Source organism: Pelodiscus sinensis, chromosome 5 (genome assembly GCF_052426305.1).
Source record: "Pelodiscus sinensis isolate ZL-2025 chromosome 5, ASM5242630v1, whole genome shotgun sequence".
NCBI lineage: Eukaryota > Metazoa > Chordata > Testudines > Trionychidae > Pelodiscus > Pelodiscus sinensis.
In genome coordinates, this window is record NC_143056.1 from 65,978,173 (window position 1) to 66,004,237 (window position 26,065).

Genomic DNA, 26,065 nt, shown 5'->3' on the forward strand with positions numbered 1-26,065 from the left:
ATGGGACCCCACAGAAAGTGCCTTTATATATTAAAAGCATCCAGACCAGTGGCTCCAGTAGATGGGCTACTGGATTTGTAGTCCAGAGAGAAAGGTAGTTAGTCTCCCTGAAAACCTATATAAATTGAAGGGAGAGAATTTCATTACTTTTTCCCATAGCACATTCATTGTAGTAATGTGGCTGTCACTAGATTCCTTAATAAGAAAGTGATTTGTGTTTCAGGAAGAATTCCGCTTTGATTCAATATTTAATAAACTGTATTTATTGTAAAACATTATTAGCACTGTTAATAGCTAGAAAATCAACCAGGTTGGTCCGTAAAGAACTTTCACATCCACACAAATGCATCTATTTAGGTAAAGTTGTGTTTTCCTCAATTTGTTACATTTCAAATATACCTTTTAAAAATCTTCACACCATACTTCAAAGAAATTCTGAGTTGGAGAGGTGGAGCCTGAGGGTGGCTCCAACTCTTTCCAGAAGCCATGGCTGTGGCAAGTGGTGTCATCTTAATGTTAAACTTTTCAGCAACCATGGCCTATGAAAAGTTTCCCACAATGTCTTTTAGTGAGAGTGAGAGTGAGATTGGCTATACCCATAACTGTCAGAGTACATCATCCTGTTAAGTGAATACATCTAGAGATGCCTTCACTGGAATATCTAGCACTGAGTGTGCCAAGATAGGTTGTGCTGTGATCTCCACATTGACTGCTTATGTATCTATCCATGTTTTAGTGGGTAGTTGATGCTGGAATAGTTGGATGTTGCCCATAGCTTTGTTTATAGTTATTAAAATGGCTTTTTATAAGAGAAACTGGGACTATGATCATATCATTTAATGATTTTTCTTTTGATTTGTTTTTATTTAAAGGCATCCATTGGGTTGACACCTCGTATATGTGAGGTATTTGTTTCTTTTATGAACTTGAATGTGTTTAAATTGTTTTTAATTTTATTTTTATTTTAAAGAAAAAAACATAAACTTTTGATTTGTTCAGGGCCTTTTTTCAAGGGAGGATGATTATTCAGAGCAGCCAGCATCTTGCCGAATAGAAGTCAGGTAGGAGTGTCTCGTAATCTTTAGCCGTATGTTTCTAAACATTTACAATTATGTAGTTCCCTAGTCAAAGCTCACTATTCAGGGCTGCCAGTCATTTTGTCGAGTGTGGGAAAATCTTGCTATTTGGTTTTCAGTCCAAGTGTAGTTCTTTGGATGCTGTGTGTACACTGTTAGATCCCAAAGAATATGCAGTTAAGTAATAGTTGGTTAAGAAGAGTCCATTTCTTGCTTCTTTAACTCTTTAAAATTTGGACCATACACTGCATTTATTTCTCATTCATAACCACCATCTCCTTTGTGGAGTTATGTACTCTGAACAATTGATGAGTTGGGAACAACATTAAAAGTGCAGGAATATATTGTGTTGGCAATGCACATGATTTAACGCATCAACACTATTTCCAACCAGCTGGCAAGAGGGGACAGCTATTTCTTGCTTAATGTCAATTGAGTGCTTCTCAGTTCCTTTCCAAGTGTCTGTATGTACAACTGGTAAGAAGACGTAATGTGAGAGATAAGGAAGATGAATGCTTTAATTTTTTATGTGGAATATCTGTGCCCAGGCTGCTGGTGCAAATTTTCATTGTCCTAAGAACAACTTCAGATATTTTTTGTGAATAGAATATGCCCAAAAATATATCATTTTATTTACTTTTTTTTCAGTTTCCTTGAAATCTATAATGAGCGTGTCCGAGATTTGTTAAAGCAATCAAACCAGAAGAAACCTTATACACTTCGTGTCCGAGAGCACCCTGAGACAGGTCCATATGTGCAAGGTAAGAGTGAGTTTCAGTACTGATTACAGTGCTGTTTGGCTATTTTGTATATTCATTTACATTCCTAATATGATTTTTAATATTTCCATTCTTTCCAGTTATTAAACAGTCAACATGAAATATGTAGTTAGAAGAATTAAAACGCTTTACAGCAAAAGATATCGCAGAACATGGAATCTAATTCTTAGTATTTGAAGAGGGTGAAATTCTAGAGGAAGGACTCATTTTGTGTGTGTAGTGAATGTGTTAAATAAAAATATAAAACATAAGATTTACTGTATTGGATCAGGTTATTGATATATCTAGGCTGATAATCTGACTCCAAGCCTTACTGCACTTGGCTAATACAAGGAAGAAATATCTTTCTAAGCGCAGAAAAAAACTTACATAGCCATTTAGTTGATAGCAGTTTATCTGTAAACCCTAAAAGCTTCATTTTCCTGTCAGAAACATCTTGTGAAACAATGTATTTCTTTCCACTGAATTACTATGTTTTAGATTTCTAATCTAGGAGTTTACAAATGTATGTTTTCTGTAGCTATAAAAACATTCTGATTCAGTTCTACATTGTTTCCAAACTTACACCTTTCAATAGAATTGTTTATTGTGGATTCTCTGTTTTGTTTTCCTCTTTTCAGTCCTCATATTTTCTCTTACCTTCAGCTATGTCTACACTGCAGAGAAAAGTCGGGAAAAGATACGCAAATTGTGAACTGCAATTTGGGTATTTTTTTCCCAAAGGGGCTTTTCTGAAATTTGTCTACACGGGGCCAAATTTTGGAAAAAACTCCTTTCGGAACATCCCTTATTCCTCTCACTGGCAAGAATATAGGGATGGTGAAAGAATATGTCCGCTTTTTTGGAAACTGTTCTGAAAAAGCAAATGCATTCCTTGGACGCAGAAGAGCTTATCCGGGATACCTCTGGTATCCCGGAAAAGCTCTGCAGTCTAGATTAGGGATGTAATAGTGTAGTAGATTAACCGATAAATGAAAGCTTATAGGTTAATGCTATAGACTATATGCATTTCCCCACCCCCTTCCCCAGTAAATATTTTTAGCAGGCTGGCCAGCACAGCAGCCTGGCTCAATCCTGGCTTATGGTGGGTCTGGGACCTACCCCCGCTGCGCTTAAAGTATATTAGGACCCGGGTGGGCAGGCAGCTTGGCTGAGATCCAGCTCATACTGAGTCTTGGAGCTCAGACACACCCCCAGACAGGAGCTGCTGTCTTTTTATCAGAGGTAGCAGCACAGGGCGACAGGCAGCCAGTCCGCGAGGGGAGCTGGTTTTGAAACTGGCTCCCCTTGCAGACCAGTTCCCACCTGCCACTCTCTGCTGATGCCTCTGATACAGAGGCAGCAGCACGGAGTGGCAGGGGGGCTCCTCAGGAGAAAAGCTGGAGTGCGCTGGCTGTCAGCCCCACCCCTGGGATTATAAAATAGTTGACTAACCAATAAGAATTCATGAGGTTACTTGACTATTCAATTAACCGATATTTAACATCCCTAGTCTAGACGTAGCCTTCTTTTATCCTACCAATTTTCCCGCTTCCTTGTCTCTTTTCTTTCTGCCTCTGCCCTACTGTCAGAAGTGTAAATGTTCTCAGCTGTTGGTGCTTACGTTGTTCGAGGTGCATTATATAGCACTGAATTTGCCCTCTGAAAAGTAATACATTTGGTCAGTGATTTCTGCAGAATCAGTCCACTAAAGGCAGTAGAAGTAATGGAGGCTTTTTCGACACTTTTGATTTTATAGGGCTGCTGTGGTAGCACTTTAACATGGCAGTATTAACACAGCACAAGCACTGGGAGAGCTCTTCCCAGGGCTGTAGGTAAACCACCTCCATGAGGGTAGTAGCTAACAGCTCTGCCTGTTTACACTGGTGCTTTACAGTGCTGTAACTTGCTGTGTTCAGGGTTTGCATGTGTGTGTGTGTGTGTTTTACACACCTGAGTTTGAGAGTTACAGTGCAGTAAAGTGGCAGTTTAGACAAACCCTGAATAAGTTATTTTAAAGCCATATAAATCATATTAATAGTCAAGAATGGAAAAAGAGACCTTTTCAAACTGATGCAAACTATAAATATGGGTGAGTCTATCTGGAAAGTAAATACACCCATTTCCTTTTTATTGTGGGCACGTGGTATTTAGCAACACAGTGGGCAGAACTTCAAATTCCTTCTGGAATTGCTCTTTGCTATTGGCCTAATAGTTTGTAGCAAATTTGACACCTAAGAAGTATTCTTTTAATGTGTAAAATGCACATAAGATAAAATTGTGTTGGTTCTGTCATATCAGATCAAGTACTAGCTTGTTCTGGTTTTGAATCATAGAATCCCTGACTCTGTCCCTTTTGTAAGTTTCCCCTCCTTGCCATTATGATGCCACCTAATCTTATGCAGGGGTTTTTTTTAGGAGAGGGAGGGAAATGGAAACGGAAAATCAAGATACTGTGGCTGAATTTTAAAAGAGCCGGATAATTTTAGAACTGCCAACTACATTTGTAGTCAATTATTTTAGCTTTGCAAGATATAATAATATTACATAGGATTCTTCATCCAAGAATCTCAAAATGCTTCACAAACAGCTCCTCAGTTTCACTCTATCTAAACTGTGAATACCATTTTTTGTTTGTGTAGTTGGCAGGATCTTAATACGTTTAAAAGGCTGAGGCACAGCGCGGGAAACTCAGTGCGAGCCTGGAAATCAGCGGTCCTGGGTTGCACTGGGTCCTCCTCCCTCCCCTCCACCCCCTGCTGCGCTTCTGCTTTGTAGGCTCGTAATACATTTAAAAAGTAGAAGCACAGTGCCCTGTCCCCACTACCACCCTTCCCCCTCACAGAGACAGTGCTGAGGGAACCAGCTTTTAAGCTGGCTCCCCCAAGCACCAGTTCCTGCTCCTCCCGCAGGAAGGGAAAGCAACTAATTGAGGGACTAGTTGACTAGTCGCTTACATCCCTACTCTTGAGATGAAATCTGTCTGTTTTCTTCTAGTTCTGGTATTTTATATTTATCGTTAGTTCTTTAAATTAGAATTCAATACTCAGCTGTTACCTGGAATATTGTGTGTAATTAGGATAGTGACTATAATTTTGGAGTTCTGTAGTGTCCCTTAAAATTTCCCCTTCCCTGACTTTTTCTTATTTTGTACTATGAGAAAAGCATAATATTAAAGCCATTACACAATTAGAAAGTACCATTTCTGGTCACATGAGGAAACCCAGTTTGAGCATTCAATTAGCCCTGCCCCTATATCTGTCCCGTGACAAACATTCTCACATTCTGATAAAGATCTCTTCAAGAAACTTGCAGTTCTGCTCATAATTAACATGATTCAAAATGTTAGAAAAAAATGGCTGGATGAATTAAAAATGAACTAACTTCTTGTTATAACTGTCATGTGGTACTATTACACGGTTGTTAGGGTACCACATGAATAGAATTGATACTGATGAGTCAGTGTCTTAGGGTCTGTACTTAGATGACATAGTTCTGTATGTGTATGGTACTCTGTGTGTTGTGCATTTAACAACTATTACCATGTGTATGATATATATTGCATGTGGTCTGTTTTTTTTGTGAGGTGGCGTTATTTTGTTTTTAGTGAGAGGTTAATAAAGAAGAGCTAATCACGTATATTCCTGGGGAAGTGTACTTGATAGTTTATATGTCAGATGAAGGGGGAGAGCGTTCAGATATTTTGCTCCCTGCTAATCAGGATAGGGGGCTTACTTTGAAGAACTTCCAATTCAGGTGTAAAGTGGATCACATATGCCAGTAAGAGCTGCTTATACTGTATTACTGAAACCAATAATTGCTGAGTTCAGTAATGTAAAGGTATAACCCTATAGTCCTTCTGTGTGAGCCCTTGCCCTTTGAAATCCACAGAAGTTTTGCATGTGAAGTCTTTGCAGGATCATGCCATAGGAATTGTATTACTGATAGCTGGGAGGACATATTTTCTGAATTATAGCCATTTAATTATAGCCTATAGTTGCGTAGGAGGATGTTTACACTCCTCTACCAGATAATCTGTTGCATGGAACAAATTATTGTTCAACAGATGAACATAAGCAAAGTCCAGAGATTTCCCATTATCTCACAGTACATTGCAGCATATCCAAATTTGCATCTGTACTTGCATTGTACTTGTTGTGCATGAGCCATCAGTTCAGGGGTAACAGAAACATTTTAATATTGGGTAAGAGCTCCCTTGTATACTGCAGGTGTCACTTACATAGTTTGTTTTAGTAATCTCTAGTGTATAGAAGCCAATAGTTGGATGAACTACAGACAAGGAAGGGAACCCAAGAGGAAACCCCTTAGGGTTGCCTAGTTACTTTCATGTTAGAGGCAATGCATTTTCCATTTGCAAGTCCAGTCAGGAAATCCCAACACTAAGTATTTTGAATAGTTTCCAGATTATCGTTTTTTCAGTGTAAAGGCAGCACGTTTCTAGTGTTTAAAATGCTGAAAGTGTTTCAGTGCTTCAGATTGGAATGGTTTCAAAATTCTCTCTTACAGATGGTTGCACTGTTAAGAAATCAGCCTCTTTCAAATCAGGAAATGATGCAATTTGAATTGTTACTCTGAGACTTTTTAGTTTGAGATAGATTTCTAGTCCAGACAGAGTTTTTTGACATTTTTCTGTGGTTCTTAAAAATAGACTCTTTTTCCAAGTAGCAGAAAAACCCCTTTCCTTTTCCAACAGAACAAATCATTTTTCTTTTGCCTTTTTATAATAAATCTTTGTGTATGGGGAGGCGGGAGATTAGTGTCAGTAATTACTTAAATGTAGTGGAAATTTTATAATAAATATAATTTTGCCTTCCCATCACATATCTAGTTTTTTATTTACAAGATTAAAAATCCTTAAAAGTGATCAGAGGAACAATACAAGGTGCTTTTCCATACTCGGTAGATTTGCAGATGCTGGTGCATTTTGAACAGTAACTAGTTATTGTTTTATGTGACAGAAAAATGCTATTACATCTTTTGGAGTTCAATGAATATCTAATACAATTCCAAACAGTAGAATAAATGCTTTGTTTTTGTAAACCAACCTGTAATTTTGCATTTTTTTAGGCCACTGATGAAATTCTTTTAGTTGTGAATAAATGTGATGCTGGTGTGAGAACTTGTTTTCTTTAGATCAGGTAGATATAAAAGGGCTAAAACAAATCACTCATCTTTGAGCCAAATTCTGATCTCTAAACAGTTTGTTAACCTTTTAGTATCTAAAGACATACTTTGTCCCTCTATCTCTGAAATAGCCATTTATGTCTTGCTGAGCTTTTAAATGATTGACTAGGGTAAGCAATTGATTTTGACTTCATACGTGATACAAAAATAACTTTAACTATTAAAATGAGACCTTTTAGAAGAGGGTTTCTATAGAAGTTGTGGAATAAGGAAGTTGATACCTATAGCACAGAAACTCTTTGCTTCCTGCAGATAAGATGTTCCAGTGAAACTGTATATTGTTTGGTTTTTTTTATGGTGCCAACTAATGTAAATTTGCTTGCTCATTTAAAATTAATCTTAAGAAATAATATTCTTACAATAAATTATTTTATGGTAATAAAGTAAACCTTTTCTTCACCTTCTTCCCCATACATAATTCTGTGGCACATATTAAAAAGAAAACATGTTTCCTGGATTGTTGTACTATTGAAATTCAACAAAAAATACGAGTAACATGTCACTCTATCCCCACAATAAACAATTTAGGCATAGGTTATTTTCTATAGCATCTTGTATGGTGCAGCACTAGGCCATGTCTGTGGTTCCTAGGTTATCACCCATGATACTACAACCACCAAAAATAAGACAGAGCAAACACGTGAGGTCAGTTTCATCCCAGGATTAAGCCCATTGAAGCCAACAGTTTATCTGCTACAATTTACATTTTATAAGATGCTAGTAAGATGCTAGAGAGCATACTGCCCTCCAGTGGGACCGTGTTACTCACTGCCAGTCCATTTGGCCTAGGAGTTTTTGTATTTCCACATGTTTAATTCCTGGCCAGTCAATTTCCTCCTTTTTTGTTTTGTTTTGTTTGTTTGTTTCCCCACAGGGCAGCTGTATTAATGCTTGACTCTTTTGAGGACCATAACCAGGATGCACTTTGGCATGGAGTAGGGCATAGATTTTTATGCAGAGATGTATGTTGCAGGTTGTAAGCATGGTATTCGACTGATGAAGTGAGCACCAAAGACTCCTGACAGAAGTTTTTCTCATTTTCTGATTAATTTGATTGATTTGAACTGAACATTTTACTTTACATCTGCTGAAACAATGGCTGAATAAATTGTACCACTGGAACTATGCTGGTGTAGTTAAAGTGACAAAAAAGTCAACCTCCTGTGTATGCAGTTATATTGGTATAAAAATGCTTATACCATTCTTATTTATTCCTATATGGGAGTAGGAATAAGCTATACAGGTATAAGACACATTTATATCAATATAAATGCATCCACATTTCGGTTGTACCATTGTAACTATTTGTGCTTCAGAACAAAACTGAAGCTTACCAAAATAGTTTTACGGATACAAAAATTGTGGGTAGACTAGGCCTAACTCTCAGACAGAATGTTTGTATACCCCTTCTCTCCAGTGAATTGTGATAGTGACTTTAGTGCACAGTTGGATCAAGTGACTAGAGTGAAACAATGTTTCCTGAGTAAGATCTATTTTTAACCGTCCGACTTCACTTTTTTAATCTCTGGCAGGATTGTCGCAGCATTTAGTTACAGACTACAAACAAGTCATGGGACTTCTAGAAGAAGGAATAGCCAACAGGTATTTTTTAATCAATTGTTTTTCTGTAGTTCCTATTTTTCTCAGTTTTGATAGCACAACTATTGATTTTTCCAACAATGTTGCACACTTGCCATTTAACTTGAAACAGAAACAAAGAATGATTGAGCTATCACAGATATTATTGCGAAACTGTATCCTGACTTACACATAGTATACACGTAATATTACTTTTATATAGTCTGAAAAGTGAACTATAAGGAGATGTTTTGCTCTAAGTAAATCTGTATGTGCCATGCTCCAGTCTTCAGAGGATATAGTTTTCAATTGAATTTCAAAGTAGCTTAGTTTGTGATTACTGAAATCACAACACATTTGTGATTTACTTCAAACTGTTTGATGTATGCTTATCGCTTGATTCAGGCTGATCACAGGGTAGAAATATTGTGAAAACAGGGCAGAAGCCATTTGTACCTTCCTTTCCTATGGGAAAGATCTAATAAAATAGCAAAAAATAGATAAATGAGAGGTATTTAATAGACTTTTGCTGTGCTTTTCCAATGATGTATTTATTTATGGCATTTAGCAGATGTTTGCTGTGCTCTGTCAAGCATTCTTTATTCATTTTTATTTCATATTATTCTCCAAAGTTTGTTCTTTACCCTGATCCCAGTCTCAACCTAATACTTCTCTGAAAATTCCAAAGGGTTCACCTTCATATTTAGTCCACTTCTCAAACGTAGTACAAGTTGGACCTCTCTGGTCCACCATCATTGGGACCTGACTGGTCCCAAACAAGAGAATTAGCAGGACCAGGGGAGGTCTCCTGCCACCAACTCCCAAGCCCATCTCCCGCTGCTGGCAGGCTACCCCAGCAAGCATCCCTGCTTCACCTTCCTCTTCAACCTGGCTGGGCTGCTTGCCAAGCTACTGCTGGCTCCCTGGGCAGCAGAGCCTCCAGCTCCTGCCACAGGGCTATGTTCCTGTGCAGCCAGGAGCAGTCACAGGGCTGGGGCTCTGACCCTGGCCATGCACAGCCCCAGCCCTGGTCCCATGCAGCTGGGGAAAGCCCCAGGGCTTGGGCTCCAGCCCCTCTCAGCCAAGAAAAGCCGTGGGGCTCCAGCCCCATTCCTGAGCAGCCGGGGGAAGTTGCTGGGCTCTGGCCCCATCCCTGCACAGCCCCCGCCCAGCCCTGCACAGCCTGAGGAAGCCGTGAGGCTCCAGCCCTGGCCCTGTGCTCCTGGGGGCTGCTGGAGGGCTCTGGTCCCAATCGCGCATGGCCCCCAGCCGGGCTGGTGTCCCGCTCACCTGGCCCTCCTGCCCTTAAGCTCCTAGGCTCTCTGCTCCAGGAGCATCTGTAGTCCTGCTGGACCATGGATGTTGCTGGACCAGAGAGTCCCAGATTTTGGTGGTACAACCTGCACTAACTTTTTCAATATTAAAGCCTTTAAACTCCTCCAGTAAACTCTTTCTTAAGATGGGGAGGTCTACAGTAGTTCTCCATCTCCTTTCTTCTTGGGAACTGGGAAGAACTTTGAATGCAAAATCTTTTCTCCCTATGATGAGGGGGTGCTTGTTCCATAACTTGCAGATGGAGTAGGGAATCTACATCTCAGTCGAGCATCCTCACATGAGAGGGTTCCTTGAAGAGGGAACAAGACTTTTTTTTAAAGTTTCGTGGGGGAACGGGGACTACACAGTGTTAGCCAATGGTGATTATTTCCAGATCCCATTTATCTGTTGTGATAAGATACCAGGCCTGGCAAAAATGAGCTAGCTGGTCACCAAATTGATACTGGAGTCTTCAACAAGTTGATATGGTAGAGGGTCTGATGCTTTCAAAGATCACATTGAAAGTTTTTCCCAGTGGGAAGCTTCATTCGCTGCCCCTGCCTTCAACATAATTTCTCAGCTCCTATTGGTGGGAAACTGGCCAGTGGGAGCTGGGGAATTTTGCTAGGGGGTGGAGACACCGTGCAAAGCTTTCTCCTCCCTGCCCAGACTGCATAGCAATTAGCAGTCTGCAACTACTGTGTAAGGGCCACAAGCTGAATCTACCATCTTGGCAGCTTGGATCTGGTCCGCTAGCTGCCTCTTGCCCACCCCTACTATAAACCCTCTGCATTATGGAAACCGCTTCAATCAGGAGGTGCAGCAGCACTAGGGTTATCAGGTGGCTTAAAAAAAAATACCGGACACACTTGATCTCAAATGGGGGAGAGGGGGGAACAGGCCAGCAGGAAGCAGGGTTGGCGGTGGGGGCGGGGGAAGGGGTCGGGGCAGCAGGGCTGGCCAGGGGAGATCGGGGTGGGGGTGGACGGACCGGCCAGCAGGAAGCAGGGCTTGCAGAGGGCAGGTTGGGAGGGGGTGGGAGAACTGGCCGGTGGGAAGCAGGGCTGGTCAGGGGGAGCGGGGCTGACTGTGTGGGGGGCCGGGACTGGCCGATGGGAAGCAGGGCTGGTAAGGAGGGCGTTGGACAGAGCGGGGGAAAAGAATCAGCCGGCGGAGAGAGGGACTGACCCGGGCACACGCAGATCCCGGGATGCTGCCCATCCCGTGCACAATCCCAGCGAAGCATGAGCAAGTCCGGCCCTGGGGATTCCATCCCACCTCCCCCTCGTGTAGTTGCATACTGCCTGGCTGGTAGACATTCTTACGCAGCGTGAGCGTGTCTACCAGCCAGGCAGTTCGCAACTAGGTACTGATACTCCTAATAATAATAAAACTTACCTAATTAGACATTTTTTATGTCTGGTATTTTCTTCATTTTTTTCCTGGACAGAATCCTCAAATACCGGACTGTCTGGTTCAAAACCGGACACCTGGCAACCCTAAGCAGCAAGCCCATTTACATTATTTCCTGCATCTAGAGACAAGGGACGATGTTAGTTTGCTACACTGCATTCTCTGACACTTTCTGTGTGGCTTGTAACACCTCTCATGATAAAAGGTTTGAGGGGCTGGTTCTTTGTAAGGCTGAGGCTTGTTGTATTTCTTCTGTGGTGCTGATGTGTGTGGTGCTGATGTGTAGATTGCTCAAGACATGGAGGGTTGCCCTAGAGTCCTTTTTAAAAATGTAGCAACTCATCTGACTTTTCACTAAACAAGTTGTTACTATAAAAATAAAATAAAGTTGCAATCCCAATATTTAGTAGCTAATAAAGTTTTCAGAAGTGTCTTATAAAATAAAATTGAAGTAATTTTAGAAACGTGCACTTAAAAACTTGCATTAATTTACACTTCAAAACTCACTAAATAATTAAAAAATGAAGTATTAAAATGTTCAAATATTAAATCCTTAATTTAATAATTAACCCAGTTATAGTGGTATAATTTGGTGCAGTGATGCCTAGGAATTTTTCATAAGCAAAATGATGTAACTAAAAATAATGTAATCAAAATCACACAAAACTTCTGTAGAGTTTATCTGCTTTTTAATGTACTCATGTAACCTAAATGCAAAAAAGAAAATATAGTGCTAAATTTAAAAAATAAAATTACCTATCAAAAACATTAATTATAACAATAAGCTTGCAAACCTCTTTAATAGTAAAATGAAATTAATAAAATAATACAAAATCACCAGAAAAACAAAATGTTGCTAAAATACAGCAGTTATCAAAAGCAAGGTTAAAATGTTATCTTGCATGTTTAAAACATAACAAACCCTTTAAGCTTTAATATAGAAACAAATATTGCAATTTTAAAATGTGAGTAACTTAAATGTCAGTTGCTTATAGCTTACAATGTAAAAAAAATTCTTTAAAACTATAAAACCAACTTTAAAAAATTCAAAAGCTCAGATAGCAGAGCTAAGCAAGCAACTTTAAAATATTGTGGTCTCTTATAATAAACTCTTTACAAAATAACAAACCGCAAAATTAAAAGAGAAACTGTACGGATAAAATAAATTAGCTCTTAATTATAAAAATCCATCTAGATCTCTAATTCAGAACGGAAGAGCTAACACAAATATATGTTGCACTTCTATAAAACGGGACTCTGGTCTGGTAACATTCATGGTCTGGCAGGACCACGGATGTTCCAGGATCTAAGAGTCCCCGGGCTCTGTAGTGTTCGGGGGCCCAGGAGCCTAGTGCCGTGTGGGGGTGGGTGGGAACCTAATGCATGGCTCAGCTGGGCTGTGGGGGGAGGGTGGGAGCTGGTGCATGGCTCAGCTGAGCTGTGTGTTGGGGGAACCAAGAAGAACAGCACATGCGACCCAGCTGGGATGTGGCTAAGGGGAAACCCAGCACGCATGATCCAGCTGGGCTGCCAGGGAGACCAGTACATGGCTTAGCTGGGCTGGGCAGAGGGAGCCGGGAAGCCTGACATGACCCAATTGAGCGGGGTTGAGAGGAGGAGCCTGGCGTGTGACCCAGCTGTGCTTCCAGGGGAGCCAGGAAGCTCAATGGGGTGGCAGGGCAGGGAGTGGGGCTGGCAGCAGGGGGCCAGAAATAATCTCTCTTGGTCCATCAGAATCCCTCGTCTGGGCCGTCATGTCCCGAGGGTGCCAGACCAGACCTTGAAGGTCCCGCCTGTACTCTTGATGGACTTGAGGGCAGCAGTAGTCTCACTTCAAGATGTCTCTCTCCTGGAAATCTGTAAGGCAGCAATATGGGGCTGTGTTCATACTTTTGCAAGACTTTACACCCTGGGACAAGCTTCCACATCTGATGCATCCTTTGGCAGAGTGGCCCTTTACTCATTGGTCCAACAGGATTCCTTAAACCCTCCTCCTCAACAAATATTGCTCATGAGTAACCCACAGTGAAACACAGATAGGGAGCATCACTTAAAGGAAAGTGTATTTACCTTGTGCGATAACTAGAGCTCATTGATTTAAGTGGTCTCTGTCCGTATTCTGCTATCCAGCCTCCTTCCCTTCTGCCTCAGAGACTTATCTTAGCAGTTTTTTGTGGTAGAAAAGTAACTGGAGAAGTGGTTGGTCTGCATCACACCGTATGCTCAGAACGAGGAGCAGGGTGCAGGTGTGGATTCATGGATACTGCTAGAAAATTTTTTCCAGTATCAAGCACATGCAGCACATACGTACCTCACAATGGAATATGCATAGGGATCACACATATTGAAGAACTCTAGTTACTGTACAGGTGAGTAACCTTTCTTTATACTTTCAGGCTATATTAAGCTCTTATTTAACCCCATAAATATGACCTGAAGACAGTTTTAATTTATGCTCCTCGACTGTCCCTGGATCAAAATGCAAATGTGGATTTAATTCACCTTTGCCCTCCACTTTTTGAGGTCCTATATGGGGCTCAATTTGGCCAGATCTCAGAATTTGGCCACTCTAGTTAAAGCTACATTTATTTAGTCTTAGACTTCATTAATTAGTTGACTCTTGTGTTTGCACTTTAGAAACATGAATTATCCCAACTAAACTTTTTTTTTGCACTTTTTATATAGAATCACAGCAGCTACACATGTTCATGATGCCAGCAGCAGATCCCATGCCATCTTCACCATTCAATACACTCAGGTTAGCTAAATATTACAATATTTTTTTCTCGTTCTCCCACAAAGGACATTGTTTGACATACTGTACAAAGTTTGTGCTATTTTCAGGAGTCTCAGTAGAAATTATGCTATTTAATTTCTTTGAATCCGCAAATTTTGTTCCACTTCCTATTTCACCTGAAAGGCTTTGTACTTATTGAAGTCTTCCTATTTCCTTGTGCCAGTTTATGGTTAGGAGTGCAGCCAAAAGCTCCTAGTGAAAGGAAAAAAAATGAAATTGAAAACTGATCTTTATATTGCAATATCACCCCAATAATGTTGTGAAAATTCCTGTGTGGTAAGGTGTTTGCAGTTTCACTACCTTTTGTACTGTGCAGTTACTACTGATTTGGATCTTAATATAAAGAGTAGTATTTTAATTCTTCCTCTGACTGTTTTGTCTTTTTGAGATTTCTGTGTTCATCTCCTAAGCGTCTTGATCCATAGTGTGCTTATCTGATACATCCTTTTTCTGGGGGCACTGTAAGGGTACGTCTAGACTACAGGCTTTTGTCGACAGAAGCTCTGTCGACAGATACAGTTGACAAAGCTTCTGTCAACAAAGAGCGTCTAGACTACATCCAGTTCTGTTGACAAAGCAAGCTGCTTTGTCGACATGAGAGTGTAGACGCAAAGGACAGTGTAGATGCACTAACGCCTTCTGTCGACAGAGTTCTGTCAACAAAAGGCGTTATTCCTTGTAGAATGAGGTTTACCGCTGTCAACAGAACTCGGTGGTAGTGTAGACACAGATATAGTTGTGTCGACAAAAGTCCACTTTTGTTGACAAAACCCTGTAGTCTAGACACACCCTAACTTACACTGTGATGAGATGGTTTCAGTCATATAATAGATCTTTTCCATTTCTCTCTTCTAACATCCTGTAAATTTAGAACATTCAAGATATTTTTCAGGAGTTGCACAAAAGAATTACAGTTTGTTAGAATACATTAATAGTGATTTTTGTCAGATCTAAAAGAAAATATTTTCATAACGCCTTTAGGCATTGATTTTTGTTCAAGAGAAAATGAGCATGCGAGTTGGCTTTGCATGTAACTTAAGAGAACTGTTGGGTTGATGTTTTGACAATATTGTATGATGTAAGATCACATAGCAAGTAGAAGACCCAGATATTCACCACTTCTGTAGAACATGTAGTGTCTTGTATTTTTATAAATTTGAATACGTGGAATAACATTTTCCTTTCAGGCAATATTGGAGAACAGTCTTCCCTCTGAAATTGCAAGCAAGATCAACCTGGTGGACCTTGCAGGCAGGTAATAATGAACTAAGGGGGAAATGCTCTATTGACATATTAACTGCTGTGTTACATACAATTGATTATGCTGATGTTTTAAAAATGGAAATTATATGTTTGAAAACTGAATTGAAAAAATGCTAAGTATAACTTCTATATATGAAAGCAAAGAGGATATTGAGCTAAAGTTGTTACTTTGTTGTGTATCGTTTTGTTTTGGGAGTAGAGTATCATTGAACCAGTATCATTATGAAAGATGGATTCACCAAAACCATATGCAACAATAGTGAGCTAAAATCAGTTTTCTCTCCACTATGGTACAGCATAGAAAGGAGCAAAACAGTAGTGACTCCGTGTTAAACAGGGTAGCAGGATCCATGAGGGGGAAAGAAAGTATGCTCTGTGTTCCTCTACCACTAGCCATTTGCAACACCATTGTTCTATTTCAGCGGAGCTCTGCAATAAGGATATTAAGTAACGGTTAACTGAGTAGTCAAGCAGCCGATGGAATTTCCATCAACTGCTTGACTAGTTGATAGGCACTTCCGAATTCCTCCCACTGGGGCTCTTGTACATTTCAAAGGAGGAACTCTGCATGCGGCCTGGGGCCAGGGGGAAGTCCTGCTGACTCTGGGCTGCAGGCGGCGTACAGGCTTTGAAATGCACAAGAGTCCCCAGCGGGGGACAGTCCTCAGCTGTGCGGCACTGCCGCTTTGAAGTATCCCCTTTTCCCCTTTTTCAAGGCGGGGGGTTCAACTAGTCCAGTGTTTCTCAACCTTTTTTTTTTTGTTTTTTTTTAAATATGAAGTACTCCTTTTTTGAGGGGGGAAAAAGTACCCCACCCGCTCTAACCCAATGCCCTCCCCCTTCCACAGAGCCAGGCGCTCCCATTCCCCCCCCCCCGCCTTGCTGTAACTCAATGCTTCTCCCCTCCCCCAGAGTCCGACACCCGATGTATGGTAACCCTACCTTTGAAGTGCCCACTCCCGCCGCCCAGCCCTGCCTTGACGGCTTATCTGCAGGGAGCAAGTGGCCCACCAGCACCAGACTGGCCACGTGGGGCTGTACGCTCCCACCTCAGCCCGGCGCCTCCCTGATGCAGGGGTGGGGGCCTTTGGAGCAAAGCTTATTGTGCCACTTCGCCACCTTTTAGCTCCTCTCCGCAGCACCGTGGGGAAGGGGTGATGGGGATGCGTTGTACCTAGCTGCTAGCGGGGGTGAGTGTAATGCGTGTCTCCAGGTTCAGCCGCCCTCCCCACTGGAGCAACCCAGGGAGGCTACCGGAGAGGAAACGAACTCGGTGAGGCGGCCATGGAAATGATTTTCTTTTCCCTGCCCCCCCAGCTTGGAACTTCTCTGGGTCTCGCCGGAACTGCTGCAGCCAAGCACTTTTCCCATCAACGCTGGTGCACATGCTCACAGCGGCTGTTAACGTCCAGGCACATGGCTCTGAACATTCAATTTGACAAGCACACGCTGCTGTCCTCTCCCTGATCCCCTTTGCAGGGCAAAATCCTGAACATTTTTTGCCAAATTTCACTTGTGTTGATGTACCCTCCAGAATTCTCTCACATATCCCTAAGGTATGCGTACCACCGGTTGAGAAACACTGGGCTAGTTGACTGACTATCCTATAAGCTTATCGGATAGTCGACTAGTCCTTAACATCCCTACTCTGCAATTAAAAAGGGTATATATGGATGTGGTGAAGAGCAGAGTCCTGATTTGCTGCCCTTTAAAAAAGAGCATAAGAGGAACACATTTTCTATAAAATGCTCAACGTGTATGCTGTTTACATCAGAGGATTAAATTCCGTCGTTCTTGTACCTCTGTGGTCCCCAACCGTTTGGGGCTCCTGGGTACCAGGGGGTGGGGCTGCGCATGTGCCGCGCGCCTGGGGTCCGGGGTGGAAGAATGGCTTGGGTCGGCCCTGGTCACTAGGCGAGTGCACATAAATGCCCCAGCGGGCGCCATGGCACCCGCGGGCACCACATTGGAGACCTCTGTAGTACCTCAAAAGAACATGTTCTCATTCAAGAGCTCCCTCGCATGTGTTAAATATGAAGTACATTCAGGTGGTTTGTATTTTTTTCCCTGATGTATGTTATAGTGAAAGAGCTGATCCCAGTTATTGCAAAGATCGAATTACAGAAGGTGCCAACATTAACAAGTCATTGGTTACTCTGGGAATTGTCATCTCCACTTTAGGTATGTGTTATAAATTGAATATTTTTTTTATTTTATACACAAAGCCACAAGATCCTTTACTATGTGCTGTATTTTAAAAGTGTGTTAGGTTTAGAATACCAAGCTAAAGAGACCAGTTCTGAGGCCCCTTCATGTACTCATGTGACATTATAGAATGAAAATAGCCCTCATTAGAAAAAATGCAGTGATATCTAACTTGATTTCTAAAACAAAATTTCGGATAAACAACTGATAAGGTTTTAAACACTTGAGTATCAGAGGAGAGCCAGCAGGACAGTGTAAAATACAGAACGAGGAATATTTTTTATTATTTCAGCCAATTAGGATACGGAATTGAGAGAAATAAGGACACACCAAATACAGTAGACAAGAAATTTCAATCTAAGCCCATTGAAAATAACCTTTCTCAGAAAATGTCTATTGTGTTACCCACAGCACAAAACTCTCAGATGTTCAGCAGCTGCCAGAGCATAAACAGCATACCCAGTGAAGGGGACAACCATGTGAGCAGTCACTCTGCAGGCAGTATCAGTGGGCCGAGGCGTCCGGCTTACATCCCATATCGTGACTCCATCCTCACCTGGCTTCTGAAGGACAGTCTAGGTGGCAACTCGAAGACCATTATGATTGCCAGTGAGTTCAGTCTCCTGTTCACTTTATATGTGGTGTCTGTTGTGTTGTGCTGAAAAATAAGCTACTACTTTGGTATGAGATCCATTACATCATGTAAAGCTTGGTCTTGCAAAAATTTTCACCCATGCAAAGGAATAATCTTATTGAAGGAAATCAGTGGAACTAAATTTAAGCGTGAACAAAGCAGCTCTATTAGATGATGTGTTTTATAAGTTAAGGGATTTTTGGTCTTGAGAAAAGTCCCTAAAGACATTTTAAGTTTTTAATAAATTTACTATTTTTATAAAAACAGTAATCTCTTTAAATCAGTTTTTGTTCTTCATTTAAAGCCATCTCTCCTGCTAGCTCCAGCTACAATGAGACCATGAGTACCTTGAGATATGCCTCAAATGCCAAAAACATTATTAACAAGCCCCGGGTGAATGAGGTGAGACACTAACCTCTGATTTTATTTATTTTATATGTTTTAAATTTATTCAGCATATGTATCAAACACACTCTGAGCACATTTTAAGTAATTGAAAAATAAAATATATAATATTTTGATTAATGTCAGTGTCATTCTGGATCCAAAAGGAATTGTTTGCAATTGACTGAGTGCATTTTTTATCATTTTGTACCTTTGACAGGTGAGACATTCATGTTCTGTATCTCTTCAGTTTTCATCCCTTTTGTTTCTGAATTTTCATTACAAACATGTCTACTATGGACTTGTCTGTAGGAACACTTTTAGTCGACCACAAGCTGAGTTGTAAATCTATCCCACACTTCCATGCATGTGTCTGTGTGGACTTGGCTGTTATGCACTGAAAGTTCCCCAGTATGCTTTGATCTACTCCTTTTTCAAGGCAGAGCATGTTTATAATAGAGCATTGAATTATGTGATCACATGCTATATTTTCCATGGAACTTAAGCTTTATTCAGTGCACTGCTTAGACCAGCTTTGGATATCATAACATCTTTTCATCACACAGGGTGGCGTAAAGATAATTCAGTTAATATTTGTGAAGCTCTCAGATCCTCTAGTGATGGATGTCATAGAAAAGCTCCTGAGGAAATTAAGAATTCTGTCTTCAGAGGAAGGGGTTGAATAGTGTGTGAGAAATAAGGTGTGGGGACATACACTGAGCAGTGAAGATGAAGCAAAATACTGAATAGTAGTTCATTAAATGAACATAATCTGTCCTGGTCACGGAATGAGAATGGGATCTTAGGCGATGGGGGGGGAAGCATGTGATCATGTCCTTAAAGACTTTGTCATAATACATACAAACTAAGCGGCTGAATTAAGGTTGCACAGACAGCCTCATTGTGGTATTTTCTTAGTTTTGAGTTCTTGACTGTACAGCCTTATTAGTGTCCTTGTGGTATAGGTTTGTGTGGGGAATTTCCTAGATTTATACAAAAGAAAAATGAAAAAATAGAAATTTCATGTGGTATCATTTCGACCCCACATTGATCATCAGCAGGGTTTGAAAATTTACATTTACGACACAGATGTCTGCAAGCTGAATTAACTGAATAACCTGTAGCATTAGTTGACTTTTGTGGCCCTTTATGTGGCCCAGCACTGACAGGTTTGACTGTCAGGTTCTTGCTGACAGCAGAAAGATGGTGAGATTTGAGGGCTTGAGTTCTGTTTCAGGGTATGGAGGGTAGCGTTCTCCAGTAGGTGCAGTCTCTTCTGCCAATTCCTCCAAATGTGACGCTTTATGTGCTGGCCCCTCCAACCTATCTCAGTTGCATTGCTGTCACGTGTGTGCCCCTAGCTCCTTGTCCTAGTCCCGTTCTCCTCTTCTAGCCAGTTCCAGTCTCCACTCCCCAGGATTCTCATCTCAGTCCTTACTCAGCTAGTACTAGTACTCCCTCCAGGTTCCTCATCCATTCTCTCTCCTGCTTTCCTCCCAAGTCAGCTTCACCGGACGCATTATACAGCTGTCTTCCCATACTGCCTGCCTGGGTCCTTGCCTCAGTCCTACCTGATCCTGACTCCTTATCCCAGTTTTTTTGCTCTGTCAATTCTAGTTCTTCCCTGGCATCCCAACTCTTGGTTGGATTTATCCGCTACTCCTCCCTGTTCCTCCCCTGGCTGCTGTTCTTGGTTCCTGTCTCCTTGGCCAGCCAGTCCCAGTTTCGTCCAAGCTCCTTGTCTAATCTTGATATCCTGTAACTCCCAGTCAGCTGGATCCATGTCTCTCCCACGTCCCTCATTGGCTCCCAGTCCTAGCCTTCTTGCCCAAGCAGGTCCAGCCTTCCCTCCCTTTTGGATCCTAGTCACCTCTTTCCCCAGCTTCCAGTTCCAATCTCCTTGTCCACCAGTTCCAGTCAAAACCATTTCTCTGCCTGCCCACCTCCAGTCCTAGTCTAACCAGGCTCCTTAGACTGATTTCTTCCTTTCCTTTCCCTTCCCTCAGTCCAGCTTTTGCGTCTTGTTCATTCACGTCAGCTGGTTTCCTCCTTCACGCTGCACGGGTGGCCCTTGAGAGCACAAGAGAGACATGCTTCCTGCTCAGTTCCAGTGACTGACCCAACCCCACCCCATCCTGAAGCAGTAATTTCAGGGGATGTCCAGTTTTGCCCCGGTAGCCCAGGGATAGAGCAGTTTGAGCTGTTCTGTGGAGATGGTGCCTGCACAGTCCAGTCACGCGTACAACTATGTTCAGTGGGGGCAGAATCTCTGTCCGATTACACACAGGCACTAGATCTCTTCAAAGGAAAAAGGATTTGTACTTGAAATGTACTTTTCTTCTTTGAGGAGGGTCCCTGTGGGTGCTCTATTTTAAGTGTCTTGGCTAAAGCCCTATGCTTCAAATTGGAAATTTGTAGTAGCAGCACTTGTTTGACTGCATACGCGCATAGCAGCTGTCTCATGCTGCTCCGGACAGCTACCTAGCGCGCACAGCCAACCGTCCTTCTGTTTCTTCTCTGTGTCCTTGGCTTGAGTTGAAGTGACAGCAGCGCAACCTCCAATTCCATAGATAGCTTCATATTTCTTCCTTTTAGCCTTTTAATCCTAGTTAATTTCAATTGATACCCCCACAATCTCGCTCCATGCCCCCCCGCCACCTATTCCTATAATGGACATTTGCAAAGCAGCTCATACCTTTACCAAATGCTATGCTCTTAAATGACAATCAGCAGCAGATGCTCAGTTTGGCCAACAAGTGCTATCCACTGCTAACAATCTGATTTCAAAGTCCCTCTGCTCCACTGGAGGCACTGCTCTACTCTACCCAAAGTGGAGCACCCAGAGGGATTCTCCTCAAAGAAAAAGAGAGTTATTTACCCTACACAGTTTCTGAGGATCTTTGAGATGTGTGTCCCTGCATGTGTTCCACTGTCCATTCCCTCCCCTCTTATTCAGAGTTTTCATTCAATCCTCTGGGGTAGAGAAGGAACTGTGGGATGGTTGGTTGTTCACTAGGTAGCCACTTGGAGCAGCATGAGACGACTGCTGCATGTGTGTGGCCAAACAGGCATTGCTACTACAAATCTCTGATTCAAAGCTGAGGGCACCAAGATGCCTAAAGTGGAGCACCCACCGGGACAACCATCTTGAAGAACTTCAATTACTGTGCAGGGTAAACTACTCTCTCTTTCCCTAGTCTTATTCTTGGAAATGGTTGAGCCATTTTGGCTGAAATTTAAAAAAAAATTTTTTTTGGCTTGAAGCAGAGAGCTGAGACATGGAAAATTTGAGTCCAAACGGTTAAAATTTGGCAAAGTTTTAGACAATGTCTTAAAATGGAGAGTGTCAGATAACATTAATGATAGGTGTTGCTAAGAGCCATATTCATCATATCACATTGCCTGGATTCTGTAATCCTGACTCAGGTAAAATTACCCTTGAAGACTGCAGGAATGAGGGCTACAGCAGTAGAGATCCCATAAGCAGTACTTATACATGAGAGTGGCCTGCTGGTTAGGACACTAACCTAAACATGAGTCTATATGACAGACTTATGTTAATATAACTATATTTCTCAGGGGTGAGGAAAATCTGCACTCCCGAGCAACACTCTTATTCTGATCTAAATCCTGTTTATACATAGCATTGCATCAATGGAAGGGCTTCTCCCCATTGATACAACTACTGCTTCATACAACTATGCTGGGAAAAGATGCTTTCCTGTCGACGTAGGTAGCATTTTCACTTGGCACTACAATGTCACGGCTGCAGTGCTGTAAGCATGGACAGGTTCTAAGAGTTGGGAGACCTGAGTTCAGTTCCCAGCTCTGCCATAAGCTTCCTGTGGGAACTTGGACAAATCACGTAGTGAACAAGTACTGCACGTCTAGCTACTCACCATAGTGAAAGACTCCAGCAGTGGGGAGGCAGCAGGGAAAGGCTCAGGCAGACTTTCACTGTGATGAGGAAAGCCTTTGGTATGAAGGAAAACTCTGTGAGCTGCCAGAACCTTTCCCTATGACCTTCCCTCTGCCAGAGCTTTTGCCTGCTACTGGCACCTTTCACTGTGGCAGAGAGAGGCTCTGGCATGAGGGAGGCAGAGAGCTTCTGAGAGCGCTACAATAATTGAGGTACAACATGAGGAATGGCAGTTTTTATTTTAACATTTTCCTTTTTTCCCTCCTCTAATAGAAAATACTAATTTTATTTTAAGATAATTGTTTTACACTATCCATCTGTAATGTAAGTCATTGTCTCATTTTACTAGATGATTATTTTTATGTATGATGTTTAATGATTATCTCTTCATGTTTCAGGATGGAAAAGTAAAACTGATCAGAGAACTGCGAGAGGAAATTGATAGATTAAAAACTATGCTGCTGAGCTTTGAACTGGTATGTGTCAGTTCTTATCTAGCTGAGCCCTCAGTAGTGCTTTCAATAGCTGAATAAACATAATTGTATATGTTGAATGGGACTGTGAGGGAATGAATCTGTTAATTTGTTGAGTGTTCTCATCACGGTTTTGCACCAGCTGCCCCTCTCCCAGGAAGGCTACATTCTCTGGTATTGTTTCTTAATGACCCATAAGCATAAGCTATTAAGCAATTATTAAAAGGGCCTCTTCCTCTCAGTCTCTAGGATGGATAGGCTGACTCAGCTACCTAGGCTGGTATACACATTCCGTTATACAGCACAAGAGCACCAGGCTAGTAACAAAATAAGAGCACCCCCACCCTTGTCCTAATCCTTTTCTAAGAAAGTGACTAATAGTCCTTAAGTAGTTTAGAGTTAGAACATAGATATTACTCCCTAAGAGATGATGGGAATGGACATAATATACAGCTAGCGTTCTTTGCTGTTTTCCTGCCTGTTTCCTGCTTCTCCTTTGGACCCACTGTGAACTTTAGCACATTTGTGTCGCTACTCCTGCTGCAGGTAGCGGCTAATACTACACTAGCTCTGAGCTTCCCCATTTAGAGAGGGGTAGTGCAAAGGCAGTAGTTAACTATTTATTTCACAGTATCATACAAGCAATAGCAAGAAGTTATTTCCTGAGTAAGTATGGAGGGCAAAATGAGCTGTCTGCCTATATTATCTTTACTTCCCTTGCTTAATTTCTCTGAAATCAGAATGTTTGATAGACCTTGCCTGCCTGGGTTGTAAGAATTTCTGTAATGTTTGTTTGTACAGAGGAATTCTAGCCCTTCTTGGAGTGATGACAGAGATGGCAATCTTACAGAATTAGTTCTTCAGAATGAAATGAAGGTAGGTATATTTTATTAGTCTCCCATCACACACACTTTAATATGGGTATGTCTACACTACAGAGTTTTGTCAGAAAAAAGGCCGTTTTTCCGACAGAACCTGAATTATGTCCACAGAGGGGTTTTTCCGGCATTGGTAATCCTCTTTCTACGAGGAAGAAGCCTTTTTCCAAAAGAGGAAAAAGGTGTGTGTGAACGGGCAAGAGGGAGTTCTTTTGGAAGAAGAGGAAAAAGCAGAGGTGCCCTGGTGGCCACTCTGTCCTTAGTAATCACAGCTTAAATGTGAGATAGTGTCCATTCAGTATGAACGCTGTCTTTCGAAAAAGCAGATCACTTTTTTGATGTGTGGACGCGCTTTCAGAAGAAGTTTTTTTTTGGAAGATCTCTTCTGAAAAAAGGTTCTTCTGAAAGAAGCCTGCATTCTAGACATAGCCCAAGTGACATATTTTTTAAACAGTGAAAATGTTCCCTTAATAACACTTTTAAACCTGCTGGTGGAATATTCCTAGTTTTCATAAAACTTTCATTGCACAAAGGCAGAGAGATCTGTTCAGTTCACAACAAGCATTCAAAATCTCCTTCATAGTTCCTGGTATGTTTTTCATATACCTATGTAACCTGGCCTTTTTGAGTGTTCCGTAGCACCCAGCACTATAGTAGCAATGTGCCTGTCAGGTAAGCTAGATGTATGTGTTGAGATACCAAGTGGACTTTAAGGAGAGAAGTTTTCTACCCTTCTCTCTGAAGTTGTTAGGAAGACACAAACAATGGAAAATGAGAATTGTGTTGTCTGTTAGTACTTATTGACATGCTAGCTTCTGAGTGCCACTTGAGTGCAGAAAAACTTTAATCTTGCAGAACTGCTAAATTGCATAGGGCGGTAGCTCTGCCTCTCACTGAACTGACTTGGTCAGCAGCAATGCATGTTTCCCATTCTGCCCATCGGTTCACTGTCAGTCTTCACCTTTAACGAACCACATCTTGGGGATATAATAAAGGAGATGCTTGACAACTTAATCTTATATCTATATGGTTTCTTTATTACAAGTGGCACTCAAGAATATTGTTGTTTACAGGATTTAGCAAAAAAAACCAAACATTCTCCTTTTAAAATGTGTGTTTAAATTGTATTTTTGACAGCAGAGTGTATTTAATCAGTTCCCCTGTTTTGCCTGCACAGTCCACAAGTAAAGTACTAATTAAATAGCAGAAAAAAACTTTATGGATATCAGCAAGCATGCAGAAAAACTCTCAACTTTCGTTTTTAGAGAAATATTTCATAATCACAATTTTAAAAATGTTCTGCTAGAAAATTATGTCTTTAAAAACTGGTCAGTTTTGTTAGCTTTCAAAAACTCAAGTTGATAGTGTACCTTTGTCTTCATGGTTTTCATGTCATTGATCTTTCTGGCAAGACTATCAAAACCTATACCAAAAGTGACTGTAGTTTTGAGATACGGACACTTGTCATTTTAAGACCTGAACTGAGATCACCAGTGTATTTCATATAAATTACTTCACAATTATCAAAGAATTAATGATATTTAGACTACAGAGATAACATTAAAGGACCACAAATCACCACTGATCTGGAGTGGATTTGAAGTCTTAATTTTAAGATTCAGTGAGGGTTATAACAGCACAAAAATTATTATTTAAATAGTTTGAAAAACACCTTGAGAATGTATCCTTTGATATTTTGGAGTAATGTGCTAAGCCCCAGCTTCCCCTTAGAGTGGTGCATTTTTGCACACATGAAATACATTGCAGTTACAGTTCTAATTGCATGTCTAATTATATGCTTTTCATTAAGAATTGCAAGTACCCAGGTTTGCCCTAAGGATGCTAAGAAGCAGGTAATTGGCTAATTGTGTAGTCGATACAGTTTATATCAACTACATGATTAGTCGATAAGGGGAGGCACTCTGTCCCGGTTTGCACCAGAGCCAGGAACTATCCCAGTTGTGACTCTGCAGTTTAAATGTAATAGGAGCCGGGCACACAGGCAGCCCAGTTTCTATTGCATTTAAATTGCAGAGCCACGGCAGGGGTAGCTCCTGAAGCTGGTACAAGCCTGGAGTAAGCAGTCTTGGCTCACACCGGCTCCAGGGCCACAGCGGTACTGCATTTTAAATGTAGTAAGAGCTGCTGGGCGCTTGCTACACTTAAAA

At 41.4% G+C, this 26,065-nt stretch overlaps 1 protein-coding gene across 2 annotated transcripts in view; it reads left to right on the plus strand.

Moving 5' to 3' along the window:
• The window catches only part of STARD9 (StAR related lipid transfer domain containing 9), a 132,808-nt gene that overhangs the window by 48,521 nt on the left and 58,222 nt on the right, over positions 1-26,065 (plus strand). For both annotated transcript variants that reach the window (XM_006135403.5, XM_075927239.2), the window contains exons 5-15: positions 873-905; positions 1,000-1,061; positions 1,725-1,837; positions 8,572-8,641; positions 14,030-14,102; positions 15,329-15,396; positions 17,488-17,585; positions 18,021-18,218; positions 18,548-18,645; positions 22,945-23,022; positions 23,821-23,895. In XM_006135403.5, the coding sequence (XP_006135465.3) occupies positions 873-905; positions 1,000-1,061; positions 1,725-1,837; positions 8,572-8,641; positions 14,030-14,102; positions 15,329-15,396; positions 17,488-17,585; positions 18,021-18,218; positions 18,548-18,645; positions 22,945-23,022; positions 23,821-23,895 (966 nt within the window). The remainder of the gene's footprint in view (positions 1-872; positions 906-999; positions 1,062-1,724; positions 1,838-8,571; positions 8,642-14,029; positions 14,103-15,328; positions 15,397-17,487; positions 17,586-18,020; positions 18,219-18,547; positions 18,646-22,944; positions 23,023-23,820; positions 23,896-26,065) is intronic.